The sequence below is a fragment of the Colias croceus genome, chromosome 1 (assembly GCF_905220415.1).
Source record: "Colias croceus chromosome 1, ilColCroc2.1".
In the NCBI taxonomy this organism is placed as follows: domain Eukaryota; kingdom Metazoa; phylum Arthropoda; class Insecta; order Lepidoptera; family Pieridae; genus Colias; species Colias croceus.
This window is the reverse complement of record NC_059537.1, coordinates 3,243,515-3,266,004: the sequence shown is the minus strand read 5'-3', so window position 1 is coordinate 3,266,004 and position 22,490 is coordinate 3,243,515. Positions and strand designations below refer to the sequence as shown.

Here is a 22,490-nt window from a genome sequence, read left to right as displayed (position 1 = left end):
ATAAAAATGTTTCCTTTTACCTAACTAGATAGCGTTAGTATCGAATTAGAATTATCGAATCGCGCTATCGTTTCGTTTGCAAAAGGTGATATTATAAGGACCGATGGAGCCTCTTCTTCTTACGGAAACGCGAGTAAAACCTACGTTATCTGAAAGTTGAATGCTCATTGTTCAGTCGAATAACGAATTTAACATTACTTCTCTTATCTCTATCTCAATTCTCATCATCATAATATCTTAAAGTTATTTGTCTTTAGTTTATTTTTTGGAATATTCGTTTCGTTCAGTAATTTTTGTTTCCTTTAATATTTATTTCTTTAGTCTTTATTTTTCTGTTATTTTTTTTTCTTCACTATTTTATCATCATCTCATCAAATTATTTGTCTTTAGTTTATGTTGTGCAATTTATTTTTTTGCAATATTTGTTTTCATTTTAGGATCTTTTTGTTTGTTTTTTAGTCTTTTACTTTATTCATATTTAGGTATACTTTGCCTAATTCGTGTGTAATTTATTTTTCTGTTATCTTTGTTTGCTTAGTAAAAACAATCAAAATGCCCAGAAAACGGTCTAACCTATCTCGATCCTCAAATGATTCCCGAAGGAAGAGATTGGCTCAATCTGTTGAAACCGCCGTTGAGCGTGAGGCAAGGTTGACTGTTATGCGAGAACGCAATGCTGAAAATCGACATGGAGAAAGTAGTACATCGCGCCAGTCGCGATTAGATACTATGCGCACTCAAAATGCATTGTCACGTTCGCTTGAAAGTGTAGGAGCATACGAGATGCGGCTATTAAATGATCGGGAACGCCATGCCGAGTCTCGCGCGTCAGAGACGTACACGCAACGAGAGACAAGATTGAGTACACAGCGCAGCCGCACTTATACTGCTCGATCGTGCGAGAGTGCTGAAGCGCGAGAAGCTCGACTTGAAAGCGATCGGGAGCGCCATGCTGAGTCTCGCGCGTCAGAGACGTACACTCAACATGAGACCAGATTGAGTACACAGCGCAGCCGCACCTATACTGCTCGATCGTGCGAGAGTGCTGAAGCGCGAGAAGCTCGACTTGAAAGCGATCGGGAGCGCCATGCTGAGTCTCGCGCGTCAGAGACGTACACTCAACACGAGACCAGATTGAGTACACAGCGCAGCCGCACCTATACTGCTCGATCGTGTGAGAGTGCTGAAGCGCGAGAAGCTCGACTTGAAAGCGATCGGGAGCGCCATGCTGTGTCTCGCGCGTCAGAGACGTACACGCAACGAGAGACAAGATTGAGTACACAGCGCAGCCGCACTTATACTGCTCGATCGTGCGAGAGTGCTGAAGCGCGAGAAGCTCGACTTGAAAGCGATCGGGAGCGCCATGCTGAGTCTCGCGCGTCAGAGACGTACACTCAACATGAGACCAGATTGAGTACACAGCGCAGCCGCACTTATACTGCTCGATCGCGCGAGAGTGTTGAAGCGCGAGAAGTTCGACTTGAAAGCGATCGGGAGCGCCATGCTGTGTCTCGCGCGTCAGAGACATACACTCAGCGAGAGGTGAGGTTATTTTCGCAGCGGAGTCGTACTTCTTTTGCTCGGTCACTCGAAAATCAAGAAGAGCGCGAAACTCGCTTGGTAGCAGATCGCTCTCAGCATGCTCTGTCACGTTCGTTGGAGACAGATGAGCAGCGTGAAGAACGTCAAGCAGCTGCTCGGCTTCGGTACCACGAAATGCGTGGTGATATTGAAGCTCATTTATCGCAAGAACGTAACAGGATCCAAGAGTTTCGGGGAACTTGGTCGGGAGAACAGCGTGCGGCACAAGTAGAACAAGATCGCCTTCGTCGTGACGTAAATCAACTTTTGACGTCTGATGATGAATCCATGGCTTACAATATCCAAGAGCAAACGTGGCTAAATAAAGAAGGGAGTGGGTTTCACTACAATGTCACGATTAACTACGCCGCCCATGGAGATATTGGTGCCTTAGAAGAAGTGTGTGCCTACTGCCAAGCACGCAAATGGAAAGGGGAGCCCAAAGGGATGTGTTGTGCATCTGGTAAGGTACGCTTGGAATCTCTGCAAGACCCGCCAGAACTGTTAAGAGTGTTACTAAATGGTGAGCATCTGAAATCCAGCCATTTTTTGAAAAACATTCGTGCTTATAACAGTGCCTTCCAGATGACATCGTTTGGTGCAAATCAAATCATAGAAGCCTGCTTCTATGATTTGATTCATGCCGACATTCAAAGTCCAGGGGCAAGTTTACCATAGGATCGGTTCCCTGCTACCTACAGATGATCCCAAATTTTTGCAAATTTATTTCGTAAGCGATTTTGAAGAGCAAGCAAGCTTGCGAAGTAGACACATCCCTAATTTGGACTCTGGTCTGATCAGAGGATTGCAGAGTATGTTGCATAATGTAAATCCACACATTAGCAACTTCAAAGCCGCCCTAGCATCGGTGCCTGAAAACGAGCGAAATCGTTTTAAGTTTATAATCAGTGCAGATAGAAGACCGATCGCAGCCCATCCAGGGCGGTATAATGCGCCAACAACGAACGAGGTAGCCGTAGTCTTATGCCCGGTTCCTATATTTGAAAAACTATCCGTTTTAGTTACGAATAGTAGTATAATTAACCAAGCGTAAGCGAAAATCGTTCCTATAAAAAACGTCTCGTCAAGCAACTTACCGACGGCTTCCTACTGACGGATGGGAGGGTTACTATAATTAACGAACGGTAAGCATATTGTATGGAGAAGACAGTTTATCGCGTTCCTATAAATATTTTTAATGTCATTATGCTGTCAAAGTTACATTCTTACTATTTCATTGTTTCTGCTTCAATATCGAAATGTGGAGTTCAGATAGTGATAGAGAAGTGTTTAATATTATATCGAATTTCGGAAGAAGATAGTGGGCGTGAAAGAGTATATATTATAGAGAAGGAGTGGATTTTTTTTGCGACCCTGGATTCTTACGAATTTCAATTGAGATTTCGACTTGATAAAGAATCTGTTGAACAATTACTTCTTGAAATTTATCCAGACGTACGAATAAAAGGAGCCAGGTTAGTTTAATGGAGGCATTAATATTATACCAAACACGTCTAACCTTATTACATACCTAATTTATGTTGTCATTTCAGGAATCATGGGGTATCTCCATAACATCAATTACTGTTGACGCTGAGGTTCTATGCTTTAGGCACAATATCGATATCAGTGGCAGACCTATTTCCCTTGGTCACGGCATCACGCGTGAACGGGTGGACCGATTTCGATAATTATTTTTTTATAATGTTCCTTGAAGTACGAGGATGGTTATTATGGAAAGAAAACATAAACATGTACCAAGGGCGAAGCCGGGGCGGACCACTAGTATATATATGTGTCTATGTTTGCAATGTAGAAATCAATTTTTTAAACATTGTATTGTAAATAATAAAAAATAAATAAAAGTACATAAGTAATAAAATGGAATAAAAGTTTTATTTCTTTATAACTATGTTTAATTTTACATAGTAATACCTAGCGGTCCGCCCCGGCTTCGCCCGTGGTACATATTTACGTTTTCTCTACATAAGAACCATACTCGTACTTCAAGGAATATAATAAAAAAAGAATTATCGAAATCGGTTCAGCCGTTCTCGAGTTATGGAATTACAACGAAAAGTGGCATTGATTTTTATATATTAGATGTAACTACATAATATATGCCAAAGAACTGTCCTGTGATTCTTACACGACAACCCTCCATCGATATCATCTTCTATATTATATTCCTTAACGCTGTAATAGGCTCTCTGAACTAAATACATTTTTTACATAAGATTTACATTTAGCACTAACAAATTCTTTTTCTACCGTATGTCTAGATATATTGCTTAATAATATACAAAAATTAATTAGTTATTGTGTGTTCAGTATTTCAAGGGCGAAGCCGGGGCGGACCACTAGTATATTTATATGTATGTCTATGTTTGCAATGTAGAAATCAATTTTTTAAACATTGTATTGTAAATAATAAAAAATAAATAAAAGTACATAATAAAATGGAATAAAAGTTTTATTTCTTTATTACAGTTTAATTGTACATAGTAATATGTAACTACATAATATATGCCAAAGAACTGTCCTGTGATTCTTACACGACAACCCTCCATCGATTATCATCTTCTATATTATATTCCTTAACGCTGTAATAGGCTCTCTGAACTAAATACATTTTTTACATAAGATTTACATTTAGCACTACCTAACAAATTCTTTTTCTACCGTATGTCTAGATATATTGCTTAATAATATACAAAAATTAATTAGTTATTGTGTGTTCAGTATTTCAATTATTGTGTGTTCAGTATTTCAATTATTTCTTCATAATATTTGTCCATCATCCTTATTATGTTTGTTTTTGGCTGAAAATAAAAAGTTTTCCTGGTAGGTATTTGACCAATTTTTGCATTAAATGTGTTGGTCAACGAAGTCCAACATTCATCCTTTAATTTATTCGTAGAAGCATTAGTCTCCTTACTGGTTATAATAATTGAGCAATCTCGTCTTTACTCATAGCCTTCTTCGATTTCTGTAACAGAAATATATGTTTGACTTTAAAAGTGTCCGAAGCAAAAAGTAAGCGGCAGACGATTTTAAAGAAGAAATATAAAGGCGTACTTACCGGCGTAATATCCATTTTTAATAAATATATAAACAGTGGTCGTTGTATTGTTATTCTTTAATTATAAAACTTGACAATGAATCATCAATCAACAATGAATGACAATAATTTGACAACTGACAAGCAATGCACGCGTGCGCGAGAAAAACGTTCCGTTTTTGCTTTCTGTGTAACGCATTAGGTTGTTTAGAAGGAAAATTATCACGCAGATGTCTACAAATATATAGTTCTTTAGTATTAGTTCTTTATTAATAAGAAACTTTATTCTTAAAGTTTATAATTCGGCTGTATATTTAACTTATTTTGTCCTGAATTTTGTGTTATTTTAATTTCAATTTGGCTTATAACGAAACGCACATCTGTGAGTGAAGAGGGCTCGGTATTTTTATGACCAACGGATGTCCGTCGATAGCACGTCAAGAAATAAAATTGTGGAACGGTAATAACGACTCGTAGTTAGTTCTAGAAAAACGGATAGTAGCTTTGATACTATGACGATCCGTTGAATATAGGAACCGGGCATTAGTCGATCAGGAGTGTGATAAAAGAGACATCGTTTTGCGCACGCATGATGACCGGCTTCAAAGAATCAGCGAGACTCACCGCGCGTACGATTCTCTGCAATATCCGCTCATGTTCTGTCGCGGCGAGGATGGCTACCATTTCGCCCACTATAATGTTGACCCCCAGACAGGCTCCCCGAATTACAACAAAAAAACATCCACCATGCAGTTCTACAGCTTCCTGATCCAGCTAAGGGTAAACAACGTTTCTTATATCCACTATTATCGTACGCTCTTAAGTCAGTTTCTGGTGGACATGTACGCCAAAATCGAAACAGAGCGTTTGGTATTTATAAGGTGTAACCAAAGGAAGCTGAGAGCTGAGAATTACGTCCATCTTAGAGATGCCATGCAAAATGATGTAAATGCGCAAGATGTAGGAAGGATGGTCATTCTCCCCTCCACCTTCACAGGAGGTCCGCGGTACATGCACGAGAGGACACAGGATGCGTTTTGTTACGTGCGAAAGTTTGGTCGCCCGGACCTCTTCATTACCATCACTACCAACCCAAAGTGGCCTGAAATAACAGCTCAACTCCTTGCAGGACAGGCTTCGTACGACAGGCATGACTTGATCTCTCGCGTATTCCACCTGAAGTTGAAGTGCCTTATGGATCTTCTCACAAAAGCAAAAGTGTTTGGTGCAGTACGATGCCACATGTACTCCGTGGAGTGGCAAAAACGCGGCTTGCCCCACGCACACTTGCTTTTGTGGTTGGAAGAGAAGATCAGGCCCAACCAGATTGATCAAGTCATAAGTGCTGAGCTTCCGGACCCTGACGTCGATCCTGTTCTGCATCAGATTGTGAAAAGTCACATGGTGCATGGCCCCTGTGGCACGTTAAATCCAAGTTCCCCGTGCATGAAAGATGGACGATGTACAAAGAGATTCCCGAAAAATTTTACCATCGAAACCATTACTGGTGAGGATGGATATCCATCATACCGGCGCCGATCACCAGCAGAGGGCGGGCATTCTACTGAACTGAGCGTGCATGGCCAGGCACAACCGGTTGATAATAGATGGATTGTTCCTTACTCACCAGTACTGTCCAGGACCTTTCAGACACACATCAACGTCGAGTCGTGCACGAGCGTTGAGTCGATTAAATACATCTGCAAATACGTCAACAAAGGAAGTGATCAGGCGACGTTTGCTTTACAGAGCTCTGATAAAGACGAGGTCACCAAGTATCAATCTGGTCGCTACATCAGCACGTCTGAAGCGGTTTGGCGGATACTGGCGTTCTCTATACATGACAGGCATCCAACCGTCATGCATTTAGATGTCCATCTAGAGAACGGCCAGCGCATATATTTTGATCCTGACAACGTTGCTGACCGCTTGGAAAATCCACGCCAAACAACTCTCTTGGCATTTTTCAGGCTCTGTGAAGTCGACCAGTTTGCAAGGTCCCTTACGTATGACCAGGTGCCTTCGTATTACACATACGACAGACAAAGAGGTGTATTTAATCGACGTCAACGAGGAAGTGCTGTGGAAGGATTTCCGGGAATCTTCAAAGACACCGCACTGGGTAGGGTTTATACCGTGCATCCGAATAATGGCGAATGCTATTTTCTGCGGTTATTACTTCACACGGTCCGAGGCCCAACGTCGTTCGCCTTTCTGAGGACATATGATGGCGTGGAGTATCCCACTTACCGCGCAGCCTGCGTAGCACGTCACCTTCTTGACGACGACCAAAACTGGGATGACACCCTCGCAGAGGCGAGTATCAGTGACAGTCCAAGCCGCATGCGACATCTGTTTGCCGTCATCTTGGTGTTTTGTGGAGTAGCGAACCCGGTTACTTTGTGGCAGAAGTATCGCCATTATCTGTCTGAAGATTTTCTACGAGCTTTGAGGCGTGCTACTGGAGATGAAATCGATGTAACAGATGAACGCGTGCTGAACACCTGTCTCAGTTCACTTCAAGATATGGTCATTTCTATCGGCGGCAATCCACTGATCGAATATGGGTTACCAGCTCCCCAATCATCAGGGCATCAAGACCGTGGAAATCGAGAGTATAACGCTGAGACAAATTACGATCCGGGCGAAATGACCACCATACGAAATGACCATGTCGCTTTGTTCTCTTCAGAGCAAAAACAAATTTACGACACCGTTCTTGAAAGCGTTGGGCAAAACCAGGGTAAAATGTTTTTCTTGGATGCTCCTGGTGGAACAGGAAAAACATTTGTTACCACTGGCATACTTGCAGAAGTTAGGAGGCAAGGAAAAATTGCTATTGCTGTAGCGTCGTCGGGAATCGCTGCCACACTGCTTCCGGGTGGTAAAACAGCACATTCCATGTTTAAAATTCCCATCGATTTAGAGAGAGCCGAAACGCCTGTTTGCGGTGTGTCACGTAACAGTGATAAAGGACACGTGCTCAAGGATTGCTCTCTGATTGTATGGGATGAGTGTACGATGGCCAATAGGAAGGCAGTTGAGGCCGTGGACAGAACCCTGCAGGACATCCGCAGGAACGAAAATTTGATGGGTGGTGTCACAGTTCTGTTCAGTGGCGATTTCCGACAAACGCTTCCCGTGGTGACGCGAGGATCGAGGGCTGACGAGGTGAATGCTTCTTTGAAACGATCTTTGTTGTGGTCACGAGTTCATACGCTGCGCTTGACCATTAATATGAGAGCTTGGCTTGGTGGCAATGCACGTGCTCAAGAATTCTCCGATGTCCTTCTAAGTCTTGGCGAAGGCACTCTACCAGAACAGATAGATGGACAGGTGGTGCTGCCTGAGTCTCTCGGTAGAGTGGTAGCCAGCTTAGAGGAACTCATTCGCAGTGTGTACGGGGACATCAGTCGTATACCACACCAGCAGAATTCTTGGGTGTGTGAGCGGGCCATTTTGACGCCCAAAAATGATCAGACTGCAGCAATAAACGAATGCATTCTTTCTGAAATTGAGGGTAATGAAGTGGTCTACACCTCTATAAACACTGTCGTCGAGCAAGATGACGCCACACACTATCCCGTTGAATTTCTAAACTCCCTGTCAGCAAGCGGACTTCCAGCGCATACCATCAAGCTGAAGGTCGGTGTCCCGATTATGCTTCTTCGGAACCTATCTCCCCCGAAGTTATGTAACGGGACCCGCCTCAAAGTTATCTCGCTCCACAGACACACCATTGAGGCGGAAATTCTTACGGGTTGTGGAGTTGGTGAAGCAGTATTTATACCACGCATTCCCCTCATACCTCATAACTTCCCGTTCCAGTTCAAGCGTGTACAGTTTCCCGTGAGTGTTTGCTTCGCGATGACCATCAATAAGTCGCAGGGGCAGACACTGAGGGTAGGGGGTGTCGACCTCAGGACGAGTTGTTTCTCACACGGGCAACTGTACGTCGCTTGCTCCCGCATCACCAGTCCTGACTCTCTTTACATTTTGGCTCCTGGCAGCACAACTACTAACGTAGTTTATAGGGAAGTATTTTAGGATATAAATACCTTTGTACTTTTTTATGTTTTTTGTGTCCTGGAATATATTTCTGCATAATTTTCTCTATTTTCTTCAGTCACAAAATCTAATTATGACTAAACTAAGCAGGATCTTCTTTCTTCTTCTCTTCACTTCCTTCGCTTGCAAAAAAGAGCGTGTGTGCCGAGCACACGGGTCAGAAGTGAAACTTCTTTGGCAATTTTAAAAGATACAAAAATCGCGATTGAAATTTTACTCTCAACGTGCCTAAAGAACATATATACTTATATTTTAATGCTATTTAAAAGTTGTTTCCTTATTAGTAATGCTATAGCGACACTGTCATCTTTAGATATGTTTGGTACTGACACACCGTGGTGGTGCAACATCGCGGGCAGTGGTAGAAAATTATATGTTAATAAAAATAGGGTACTTTTTACCGTGGGAAAACTATCCAAAGTCACTTTTCGACGCGGACGAAGTCGCGGGCACAGCTAGTATACACATAAGAATATACTATACATAGTTAAATAAATGAGTGTACTACATATTAAAATAATATACATATACACACAAATATACATTTCATAAAGATAAATAGTAATTATATACTTGCTTTTTGAACTCATTCAGTGTCTCAGCTCTTCTGATACTGTCGGGCAGACTGTTCCACAGCTTGATAGCACGAACCGTAAAGGAGCTATCATAGAAATTAGATCTATGAACAGGAACATACAACAGGAGTTTATTAAAGGATCGTGGGGAACGGGTGGAGGAGCTCAAGAATTGGAAATTACTTTTTAGGTAGGAAGGCGTGTTTGGACAGAAAAGGATGCAGTACAAAAGGTTAAGGATATGAGAGTCCCGGCGGAGTCTGACAGGGAGCCACTTGAGTCTTGTGCGGTATTCACTAATGTGATCATATTTACGTAGACCAAAAATAAATCTCACACAGAAGTTCTGGAGACGCTCAAGACTATCAAGTTGGAATTGGAGGAGATCAGGATAGGAGACATCTGCGTAGTCAAACAGGGATAGGAGAAGGGACTGAGCAAGAGCAATTTTAGTGGGAATAGGTAGAAAGTTTCGGAGTCGTCTGAGAGAGCCAGCTGCTGCAAATACTTTTTTCCTCAGTTCTTTAATTTGATTTGTCCACAAAAGAGTTTCGTCAATAAAAACACCAAGACTCTTAACGGTGGAACTGTATGAAATGTCAGTGTTATTTATGCAAACTTTAGGCATAGAGGACCAATCAATTTTAGATATGAGCGACTGACTCCCAATAATAATCACCTGCGATTTTTTCGGATTAATGCATAGACCATGGTCGCGGCTCCAATTACTAATGCTACGTAAATCATCATTCACGAGTGCTACTTTCCCACTTAGGTCTTCAAGTGATGAATGACAATAAATTTGCAAATCGTCCGCGTACATATGGTAGAGACCGGAAATATTCGAAGCAATGGAGTTGATAAATAAGGAAAAAAGGAGGGGAGACAGCACACTACCCTGAGGAACGCCAGAAGCAATATCAGACCAGGATGAGTAACACTCGTCCAGTAGAATGCGCTGCCGGCGGCCCCCGAGATAGCTGCTAAACCAATTAATCACTGCCGGAGACATGTTAAAAGAAACGCGTAGCAAGCTCAACAAAACATCGTGATCAACTGTGTTAAACGCGTTACTAAAGTCAAGTAGTGTAAGTATTGTGAGCTGCCTTTTGTCCATACTCAGTCTAATATCGTCTGTGATCTTGACTAACGCAGTGGCCGTACTATGACCCGGACGGAAACCGGACTGGAAAGGATTGAGAAGGTTGTTTTTGTTAAGGAATCTTGAGAGTTGCTGCTGTACTAACCGCTCTAAGACTTTTGAAAGGAAAGGTAATATAGATATAGGACGAAAATCGGAGAGGGTAGAAGGATTTTTAGATTTGGGGAGAGGGATTATATTAGCGCGTTTCCACGAATGAGTAAAAGTACTTGAAGAGATGGAAAAATTGAGGATATCGGTTATAACAGGAGCGATCAGATCAAGGATGGGGATGATCATATTACGACCAATGCAATCAACGCCTACAGCCTTAGAAGTGATGGACAAAATGTTCTTTTTAACGTCGGCGACAGAGAATTGGCTAATATGGAAAGGCGGAAAGGGTGGAGTAGGTGTAGATGAAAGAGAATCAAGTGTCTTGTGTTTACAAAGAGGATCGAATACAAAGGAGGGTGAGGAAAAGTGTTTATTAAGGTCGTTAATGGAAATGCTATTGGGAATTTCGGTTTTACAGGAAGATTTACCAACTCCAAGGGTCTTCAAAAATTTCCAGACTCTAGCCGAATCTCCATTCTGCACAGATTCGTGTATGTAGCGTTTTTGAGCGTCTCTGCACATAGTGTTGCAGCGATTACGTATTTTCTTGAATTCTTCACGATGCAGGTCACAGTTTTTTTGTTTCAATTTGCTTTTAGCTTTAGCCTTGCAATTGATAATTTCCCTAAGGCTATCAGTTAACCAGGGCGCAGGGAGATGCTTCAATTTAATAGGACGCAAAGGTGCGTGTTTATCGTATAATTGTATAATAAATGTGTTGAACAAATTTACCTTATCTTCAATCGATTCAGCAGTTGAGAGTGTAGACCAATCGATATTAGCTGCATCTTGTAGTAAACGATCTTTATCTATTCCACTAAAATTGCGTTGCATGATAACTTTAGGTTTCATTTTAGGAGGACGGATTTTATAGGAGAGGAAAATTAAATCATGATACGAAAAGGCGTCTGCCGAGCATTGGCCGTGCTTATGTACATGATTTAGAGAGGAAACTAGGATCAGATCAAGTAGCGAAGGAGTGCAATCAGGAAAGAAGTGTGTTGGACCGAGAGGAAGTAAGGACATATTGTAGGAGTCAATAATTGAGGTTAATTTAGTAGCTCTATGATCATTTTTTATCAAACATGTATTGAAATCCCCCATTATGATGACATGGTCATATAATGGTGAGACCCTGTCAAGGATTTCATCAAAGGAAGGAAAGAAATCGACGGAAGAATTTGGACTATAGAAAACACCTAATAGAATTTTGGTATGGGAGAGGGTTACTTCAAGAAGGAGGTGTTCTGCTTCGTTACACGGTGGGGGCTGGGAAGAGGAGCTTACAATGGAGAAGGGAATATTAGCGCGTAGATAAATGGCTACTCCACCACCCCCTTTACTAGTTCGATCGTTTCGTAGTAGGTGGAAACCGGGAATCGAGAAGGAAGATGAGGGGAGGCAGGGTTTAAGCCAGGACTCAGAGATAAGGATGGCATGGACGGTTTTCGAATCAAATGATGCAAGGAGGTCAGGATAGTGAGCCGGAATGCTCTGGGCGTTTATATGGACAACGTTAAAGTTATGGGAGGAGTCAGAGAAATGGGAGGATAAGGAAACGGGGAGAGGAGTGTAATCCGTGCTAACAAAACTGCTATTATTGGAGTTGCATGTTAAAAAGCTGTTTGCACTTAATGAGTCACTATTGTTGGACATTATCAGATACAGAATGAGTTGAAAATAAATTAATTAATTAAAAAGCAACTGAAAACGTGTTTTAAAGAGATTATATAAATAAATAAATATATCTATATGTATAATATATAAGGTGAATCAGAAAAAAATATATATATGTATGTATATTTATATAAATTATATACTAGGATAAAACCAAATAAGAAAATTAAATAATATAATCAAAATAAAAGTAATTCCATAATACCTGGACCACCAGCTCTGGAGAGAACAAAAACAAAACTATACTACTCTAACTAATAAACAACTAACCCAAAAGAACGGTATCTATTACTAAAAAAAAAATAAAAATAAAGTAAAGCTGTCAAATATGTACATCAAGTGACAGATGTCACGCTCACTTAAAATTTGTAAAGTGCAAGAAGCTTATATCTAATACACTGGAGATTGCACTATGACCAATAACTTGTAACAAGAAAATATGATCTAGAATGACGTCAGTCATGTTTTTTGTCTCTTTCTGTTGAGTGACCACGCTGGTTTGTAAATTCAGGATTTTTCAAAATAGAAAAAACTAAAAATCATGGTCTATAATATAAATAATAACGACAAAGGTATATTTTTAACAATATTTATATTATAATATTATGGTCATACTTTATAGGTACATACAATTTTAATTGGTATAGAATGATAGTTTTAAACAACTTTTGGCTACAAAGCTTGGATATGAACCGATATATAGCATTAGCATCCTTTGTAAATAGAGGAAAGTTGTGATTTGCATCAGATGCTGTTTACCAAATTGTAAGCTACTCAGATCTTCTTTTGAAACGCGTTGCTTCGACTGGTCAATTTCAAGCCAAAATCATCAAAGAAAAACTGTTTAGCGGCCTTGCACAAATTTCAGCTAACTTTACAAAGTTTATTTTTCAAAAGGTATTTTTTTCTGGGTCGTAATCCTCAGTAACCTTGATGGGCACATATATTTCTTTTTATTTTACTTTTTGGAAAGCTGAAATACGTAAAACAAAAAAATATAAGGTAAGTTAAAAAAGTATAAATTTCAATGTAAAAACGAACAATCTTATAACTACATGTGAGTGCAATACCGATGTTATGTGTTGTTTCATTACTAGTAACAATCTTTAAAATGGTGTTCTAAATTTTCATCATAATATTGTTATTACAATATATTCTCTTCGCTTTCCATAAAAACTCGTCATCATGGTTACCTTACTTGTTAAATCTGTTTATTGAAAACTTGTTGAAAAATGATAAAGTATTAGGGAAATAACAAATTTAACATGACTGCTTACTAAAATGATGCTAAATTAGACAATTTTTGCCATTGAAATGATTCTAAACAGGTAAATGCAGGAGTATTGAGGAATATTGTAAATAACGTAAATATACACTTGCCTGTGAAATTCTATGCCAGAATTTGGTGTCCAAACACTTCTGCAATTTTGCACAATACAATGCATTCTTTATATTCGGAAAATATTCATTAAATAAGCAACAATATTAACTTAAATATTCGAAGCGACGCAATTTTTTTGACACACATGCCATATTGACAAAGTGAGAGTTGCTACAATTTTATTATGGTGACTACCCATAATCAGGGAGTATCGCTTTTTAATAATTGGTTCAGATACTTATTTTATTTAGCATAAATAATAATTGTTTCATCCAACAATGCTTCTGAATGACGTTTTTGGCAATTTATCAACAAACTCATGTACAAAAACTAACCTTTTGCACAGAATATTACAGCATACATAGTAGCCTTGGGAAAACTTCGTATTAACAGTGGCAATACCAAGTTAGGTGTGAAAGTGATAAAAAACATGAACTGGGCAATATTTTCTTGTTACACGTCAATGTTCATACCGAAATCTCCAGTGTATTAGATATAAGCTTCTTGGTAAAGTGTAAACAAACCAAGAAGCTTATATCTTATACACTGGAGATTTCGGTATGAACATTTGACGTGTAACAAGAAAATTGTTGTGTTTTATCACTTTCACACCTAACTTGGTATTGCCACTGTTAATACGAAGTTTTCCCAAGGCTACTATGTATGCCGTAATATTCTGTGCAAAAGGTTAGTTTTTGTACATGAGTTTGTTGATAAATTGCCAACAACGTCATTCAGAAGCAAGAAGCTTATATCTAGTACACTGGAGATTTCGGTATGAACATTGACGTGTAACAAGAAAATATTGCCCAGTTCATGTTTTTTATCACTTTCACACCTAACTTGGTATTGCCACTGTTAATACGAAGTTTTCCCAAGGCTACTATGTATGCTGTAATATTCTGTGCAAAAGGTTAGTTTTTGTACATGAGTTTGTTGATAAATTGCCAAAAACGTCATTCAGAAGCATTGTTGGATGTGACAATTATTATTTATGCTAAATAAAATAAGTATCTGAACCAATTATTACAAAGCGATACTCCCTGATTATGGGTAGTCACCATAATAAAATTGTAGCAACTCTCACTTTGTCAATATGGCATGTGTGTCAAAAAAATTGCGTCGCTTCGAATATTTAAGTTAATATTGTTGCTTATTTAATGAATATTTTCCGAATATAAAGAATGTATTGTATTGTGCAAAATTGCAGAAGTGTTTGGACACCAAATTCTGGCATAGAATTTCACAGGCAAGTGTATATTTACGTTATTTACAATATTCCTCAATACTCCTGCATTTACCTGTTTAGAAACATTTCAATGGCAAAAATTGTCTAATTTAGCATCATTTTAGTAAGCAGTCATGTTAAATTTGTTATTTCCCCAATACTTTATCATTTTTCAACAAGTTTTCAATAAACAAATTTAACAAGTAAGGTAACCATGATGACGAGTTTTTATGGATAGCGAGGAGAATAATATATTGTACAGTGCGACATAAAAGAGATGAAATTAATTAATTTGGAACTAATTTTTTTTTCATTATCTGGCAACCCTGAATTATCAATGCAGCTGTCAAGTTGAATAAAAATTTGTTGTTTATTTGGTGAAGTTGAGATAAAATTGTTATTTTAAACAAGAAATTTACTCAAAAAAGGAGAAATCATGAAAAAGGTTAAACGTAGCGGTGTCCGTGATGCCATATATAAAGTTTTCATTCGGTGTTTCTCATAATTTCAAGCTGAAAAACGAGAAAAATATTTGGAAAACGTTTACAGACGTACAGCAGATTATACCGGTAAGATTCCATTTATTTTTGCTCAGTAGTCAGTACTACGTAAAATAGAATATTCCATTAGTGACGAGTGTTTAATGTACGTATCTATGGCGATTATTACGTTTTTGAAATTTAATTTGAGGTTATTGGTATGTAAACAAAAACTAGTTTTTATAGTGCGACCAGCACAATTTGAGTCAAGAAGTTATATCCAATCCAACCAGCCTTAAATAGTATAGTGATAACTATTTTCATACAGCTATCTATGAATCCTTACTTGCTACTTACTAGAGTGGACGCAGGGATCCAAAGTGAGTCTTGGCCTCCAACATAAAAAAAAAATAGTTTTAAGCTACTAAATAAATATGTTAAATGTACTATTTGATTTTATTCATCTTAATTCGTTTGTTATAGGAGTTTCTGAAAGCACAGTACGCAGGATAGTGGAGCAAGGGAGTAAAAATGAAGGAGAGTATCTACTAAAAATAAATAAAAATATGTAGTTTTCAAATCACCTTGTTTTTTTTACTTGATGGACCCAGAAGGAGCGTAATGTGTTTGAGCCTTAGGTTTGAGCTGTATGTATGTATGTTTGTTTGTTCGTATGTTTGATTCTATGTGCGCCTCTGCAGTCTAAATGGCTTGACCGATTTCTATAAACTAATTCCAAATACATTTAAGTAAAATTTGACCTAGGTAGGTCATTTAAAATACTAATGTATTTTTGTCTTAAATTTACACGATGATGAATGAAACAACTTTAAATCGCGGTATTTATTACTTTTTATTTTTTTTATTTTTATTCTATTGTATCAAGATTGCTTGCGTCGCAGTATCAGTGTTGCTATATGAGCGACGGTGGCGCCCTCATTTTTTGTCATCTCTTTTGTGTCGCACTGTAATAACAATATTATGATGAAAATTTAGAACACCATTTTAAAGATTGTTACTAGTAATGAAACAACACACGACATCGGTATTGCACTCACATGTAGTTATAAGATTGTTCGTTTTTACATTGAAATTTATACTTTTTTAACTTACCTTATATTTTTTTGTTTTACGTATTTCAGCTTTCCAAAAATTAAAATAAAAAGAAATATATGTGCCCATCAAGGTTACTGAGGATTACGACCCAGAAAAAAAATACCTTTTGAAAAATAAACTTTGTAAAGTTAGCTGAAATTTGTGCAAGGCCGCTAAACAGTTTTTCTTTGATGATTTTGGCTTGAAATTGACCAGTCGAAGCAACGCGTTTAAAAAGAAGATCTGAGTAGCTTACAATTTGGTAAACAGCATCTGATGCAAAACACAACTTTCCTCTATTTACAAAGGATGTTAATGCTATATATCGGTTCATATCCAAGCTTTGTAGCCAAAAGTTATTTAAAACTATCATTCTATACCAATTAAAATTGTATGTACCTATAAAGTATGACCATAATATTATAATATAAATACTGTTAAAAATATACCTATGTCGTTATTATTTATAGACCATGATTTTTAGTTTTTTCTATTTTGAAAAATCCTGAATTTACAAACCAGCGTGGTCACTCAACAGAAAGAGACAAAAAACATGACTGACGTCATTCTAGGTCATATTTTCTTGTTACAAGTTAATGGTCATAGTGCAATCTCCAGTGTATTAGATATAAGCTTCTTGTTCAGAAGCATTGTTGGATGAGACAATTATTATTTATGCTAAATAAAATAAGTATCTGGACCAATTATTAAAAAGCGATACTCCCTGATTATGGGTGGTTACCATAATAAAATTGTAGCAACTCTCACTTTGACAATATGGCATAAGTGTCAAAAAAATTGCGTCGCTTCGAATATTTAAGTTAATATTGTTGCGTATTTAATAAATATTTTCCGAATATAAATAATGTATTGCATTGTGAAAAATTGCAGAAGTGTTTGGACACCAAATTCTGGCATAGAATTTCACAGGCAAGTGTATATTTACGTTATTTACAATATTCCTCAATACTCCTGCATTTACCTGTTTAGAATCATTTCAATGGCAAAAATTGTAAAATTTTGCATCATTTTAGAAAGCAGTCATGTTAAATTTGTTATTTTCCTAATACTTTATCATTTTTCAACAAGTTTTCAATAAACAAAATTAACAAGTAAGGTAACCATGATGACGAGTTTTTATGGATAGTGAAGAGAATATATTGTAATAACAATATTATGATGAAATTTAGAACACCATTTTCAAGATTTTTACTCGTAATGAAACAACACTCGACATCGGTATTGCACTCACATGTAGTTATAAGATTGTTCGTTTTTACATGAAATTTATACTTTTTTAACTTACCTCATATTTTTTGTTTTAGGTATTTCAGCTTTCCAAAAAGTAAAATAAAAAGAAATATATGTGCCCATCAAGGGTAAAATTACTGAGGATTACGACCCAGAAAAAAATACCTTTTGAAAAATAAACTTTGTAAAGTTAGCTGAAATTTGTGCAAGGCGTTTATTATAAACAGTTTTTCTTTGATGATTTTGGCTTGAAATTGACCCGTCGAAGCAACGCGTTTAAAAAGAAGATCTGAGTAGCTTACAATTTGGTAAACAGCATCTGATGCAAAACACAACTTTCCTCTATTTACAAAGGATGTTAATGCTATATATCGGTTCATATCCAGGCTTTGTAGCCAAGAGTTATTTAAAATTATCATTCTATACCAATTAAAATTGTATGTACCTATAAAGTATGGCCAGTAATATTATAATATAATTAATACTGTTAAAAATATATGTCGTTATTATTTATAGACCATGATTTTTAGTTTTTTCTATTTCGAAAAATCCTGAATATACAAACCAGTGTGGTCACCCACAGAAAGAGACAAAAAACAACACTGACGTCATTCAAGGTTATATTTTCTTGTGACAAGTCAATGGTCATAGTGCAATCTCCAGTGTATTAGATATAAGCTTCTTGAAACAAACTATGAGATGACAAATATTATAAAATGAATGCAGTTTACCTTCGTTAAACAGAAAAAAAAAATTGTGAAATTATACAAAGAAAAAGAGGGTAAAACTAAGATTAGTAGTATTTTAAAGCAATATTACATTTATAAGGTAAAGTAGCCAATTCTACAAAAAACAAAAAAAAAGTAGTGAGTGATATAACAAGACAAGTAAATATAAAAATAAAGGTCATAAAACACTAGAATTATCATACACAGTGAAAGTTATTGGCTACATATTTAATAAACTAACGTTTAACATCAAAATAAGTTACTTGGCTTTAGGAATCCTTTTAGTTCTGGATGTTAACTTTGTATCTTTGTTACTTTGAATGTTGGTATTTGTAAAAACAGATTCAGACGCAGAAGATATGGCATTCAGTTCAGAGAGAGACTCCACACGATGACGTTTACCGTCCAAAGCAAGAACAAAAACATAGCCGTTCCTCGTCCAGCATTTTGCAACACCAAATTTAGAGCGAGCTGCTTGGAATGTTTCATGTCTACTTGATGTTAAAAATTCTGAGATGGTGACACCAGAGCCCTTCAGGCCACTCTTTGAGAACCAAATATTATCCCTGAGTGTCATATTCCGGAACTTAGCTACAATTGGTCTCGGTTTATCGCTGATTGCTTTACCCAGTCTATGGCAACGGGAGAAGGCATCTGCGTCCAAACCAGGGACATCCAGCTTTTTGGATAATACATCAACTATTTTTGTAGTGACATTTTCTTTTTGAGTTTCCGGCACACCATGAATTAACAGAATCTTCCTTCTACTACGCAGTTCTTGATGTTCATACAGTTTAGTGAGCACTTGGACCTGACACTGTAGGCTTTCTAGTGATGACAATACCAGTGTGCGAAAAGCGTCAAACTCACTTGCCAATCTAGATGTAGGACTTACAGAAGCCGGATGTGAGGAGGCAGTGTTGTGTAAATCCTTTTGAAATTCAGCCATCCTGTTGTTAAAGTCACTTGTCATCTTCTCTATTGACTGTTTAAGTGAGTCCATGCTAGATTATATTTTGTGCTTGTGTTAGAGAGCAATAATTATAATAAAATTTATAGGAAATGTTGCTGGTAGGCACAGGTAATAATTACACCATAATTATTTGTTGAAAGAATAAGAAAACAAATTAAAATCAAAATATTTCTAAGGAGCGAAATAAAAACGTGTTGTGTTTTACACATCTACCCGCGAAAAAAAAAATATGATAATTTTTTCATGAATATTGTATTCCCCAGGCATGTGGGAGGCCGCTAGCCGCCGGCTGCTGGCGCCGCCGCACTACGACGGCGTGCAGGCGCTGGAGCTGCGCGCGGCGCCGGCCGGCGACCTGCTGTACAGCGCCTCCAGGGACTCTAGCCTCAAGTGCTGGCGGCTCGCGGACAACACGCTGGCGCATGTCAGTGGAATAATCTATACATATAATAAAATCGTAGGAAAGTCAAAACTGTACATTGAATATTTTTTTAAAAGAATACTTGGGCCGTGATCTATAATCGATATAGAAGCCAAAAACATAGTTTTTAGAATTTTTGTCTGTTTGTCTGTTTGTCTGTTTGTCTGTATGTTTGACCGGGCTAATCTCGAAAAGTACTGCATAGATTGACTTCAAATTTTGCATGAATATTACTAACAGGTCGGGTGAGGCTATAGGCTACATATTATCAAGCTATCACCTACGGGGGAGGAGCTGTGAACCTTTATTTTTCTTACGTATTCCGTGTATTAAGACAGCGTACAATCTAAAGACTCATGTTTAAATGTTGGTTTCGAGTAAGCCATGCTATTATCTAGCTTTACAAAATAAAAACTATGTCATTTACGTAATTTGGGCAGAGAAACAGTTTAATGAATTTAGTAGTATAATAAAGACAAATTAGAAACAGCGCCATCTATTGAATGTTATAAAAATCAAATCAATTTACACGTTAACTATTGGAAATTAATAATCAAATGACGCATATATAAATGTTGTTTGACAATATCTAGATTGACACTATAAAAATTATGCCATTTAAGTAACTTGGGAAGAGAAACATAGTTTAAAGAATGTAAGTTGTATAATGTTAATTTTGTAACAGCGCCATCTATGAGATTTCGTAAAAATCAAATCAATTTACATGTTAACACTACTGAACACAATGTTAGTAAAAATGAATAATTTAAATATAATTATGTTATTTATTTAACTCTTTAACCCATATCTTCCGTTCCCTATAAGATATATATTTCGTGTAAATAATAAATATATACTACATTTTTTTTAAAGTGAGATGTTTATTATTTTAAGTAAAACTAGACACCATTATCTATAGTTAATCTAATGATTGTGTTCATTAGTTACAATTTTAAAAATCTTCGTGTTTTATAAATTTACTAGCTTACCGCCCGCGGCTTCGTCCGCTTTGTCTAAAACCTAATAAATTATATACTAAAACCTTCCTCTTGAATCAGTCTTATCTATTAAAAAAACCGCATCAAAATCTGTTGCGAAGTTTTAAAGCTTCGTCCGCTTTGTCTAAAACCTAATAAATTATATACTAAAACCTTCCTCTTGAATCAGTCTTATCTATTAAAAAAACCGCATCAAAATCTGTTGCGAAGTTTTAAAGATTTAAGCATACAAAGGGACATAGGGACACAGAAAGCGACTTTTTTTAATACTATGTAGTGATATTTATAAAGCAATTGAATGCCATAAAACCAAAAATATCAAGTGCAATCTTCGTGTTTTGTGAATTTTCACCATCATGCGTTCCCACAATAGGTAAGTTGTTATTTACGGGTATTTATTGAAATGAAATGAAATGAAATGAAATGAATGATTCTTTTATTATTTTGAGGTGCATTGGGAACAGAAGTTTTTGATAAAATTTTATTTGTAAGTAGCTTTTTTTTATAGATTTACAGTTAACTTTTGATTTTTTTATTTACAGATTCAATGCTCATAAAATTATATCGCCTTTGGAAGACGATTTCTGTTGATATTTTTACTACACCACTTGAAAATTGATGATTTGATGATAAAGACAGTAGCAGCGAGGATTAAGTGGAAATTAGTAATCATCCGCTTCGTCAATCCAACGTCCAATGATTCAATCATTGGAAGTATCTCGGGAAATTTTGGAGGATATTTTTCAGGAAGGAGAGGAGGGGCAGCCAACCACATATCAAACTACTACGTTTTAGTACCGAAAAAAATGTTATTGCCAAATGAAACGTAAATTTTGCACTCACAACTTTACAAGTAATGTTTTTATTTTGACTTTGCGGTTATCTGATTATAATATTTATCGTTATGGCTATCGACGTACCGACCGTACTGGTATCAGAGTAGGTACATGATATACAGTTCATCATCCAGGATTGCTTAGAGCATTTTCACACTGAAAAAGATGTTTTCTTTGAATCGTAGTTGCTTCATTTATTTATTTTTAATCATTTTACATAATATTATGTTTTATATTTTATAAATATATCATTTTCATTATTTAAGTAGAAAAATAAATTATGTAACGGTTTTATAAGAAAACACATTATATTTATTAGGCGACGGTGATTTCTTCCAGGCAAAAGATATTCATCAGCTCAATAAAATTGAATAGTATGTTGTTAGTTATTCTTTAGATTCACAATTGTAATTAGCATTTCCGCATGCAAGTTGTATCGTAGTTTATATATATCATAGTTTTTACATATTAAAGTTCCAACAATACCCTCAAATTTTTGAGTAGAGTTGAGCAAGATAATTTGAAAAATGTGCCGTGTTAAGTATTATAGAAAAGGTTAGTTCGTTGGTAATTATAATTTCTTCTTCATTTACATGTTGTTAGTAAAAATAAACTTTAACTAACAGTCAAAGTAGTCAAAGTATATTTTAACTAATACTACTTAATATCTATTATACTTATGTTCAGTATTTATCTGTATTATTATTGCTTGACAATTAATATATTTTCATGTCGTATACCAAATTATAAACATAAGTTTAATGTGTAATTAGCTGGATTTATTTTTACACACTCACAGACTTATATTTTATGTTAAATGTTAAAAGAGTGTTAATATGTAGTGTAAATCATAATAGGTACATTTTTTCACAATTAAAAA

General features: G+C 36.8%; 2 protein-coding genes across 2 annotated transcripts in view; both read left to right on the top strand.

The window, feature by feature from the left end:
* The window catches only part of LOC123696352 (kinesin-like protein KIF21A), a 104,839-nt gene that overhangs the window by 71,588 nt on the left and 10,761 nt on the right, over positions 1-22,490 (top strand). The window contains exon 27 of the mRNA XM_045642482.1: positions 19,619-19,779. Coding sequence (XP_045498438.1) covers positions 19,619-19,779 — 161 coding nt within the window. The remainder of the gene's footprint in view (positions 1-19,618; positions 19,780-22,490) is intronic.
* On the top strand, positions 2,231-8,812 carry LOC123696361. The gene is made up of 2 exons (XM_045642496.1): positions 2,231-2,567; positions 5,190-8,812. The coding sequence occupies exons 1-2, from the start codon at positions 2,396-2,398 to the stop codon at positions 8,687-8,689; spliced, it is 3,672 nt and encodes a 1,223-aa protein (XP_045498452.1). The 5' UTR covers positions 2,231-2,395; the 3' UTR covers positions 8,690-8,812.

Bases quoted from the DNA above. Each gene is read 5' to 3' on its own strand.
- LOC123696361 (XM_045642496.1), top strand. From the start codon at position 2,396: ATGTTGCATAATGTAAATCCACACATTAGCAACTTCAAAGCCGCCCTA. The intron at 2,568-5,189 runs GCCCGGTTCCTA...ACCGGGCATTAG, and splicing joins CGAGGTAGCCGTAGTCTTAT to TCGATCAGGAGTGTGATAAA.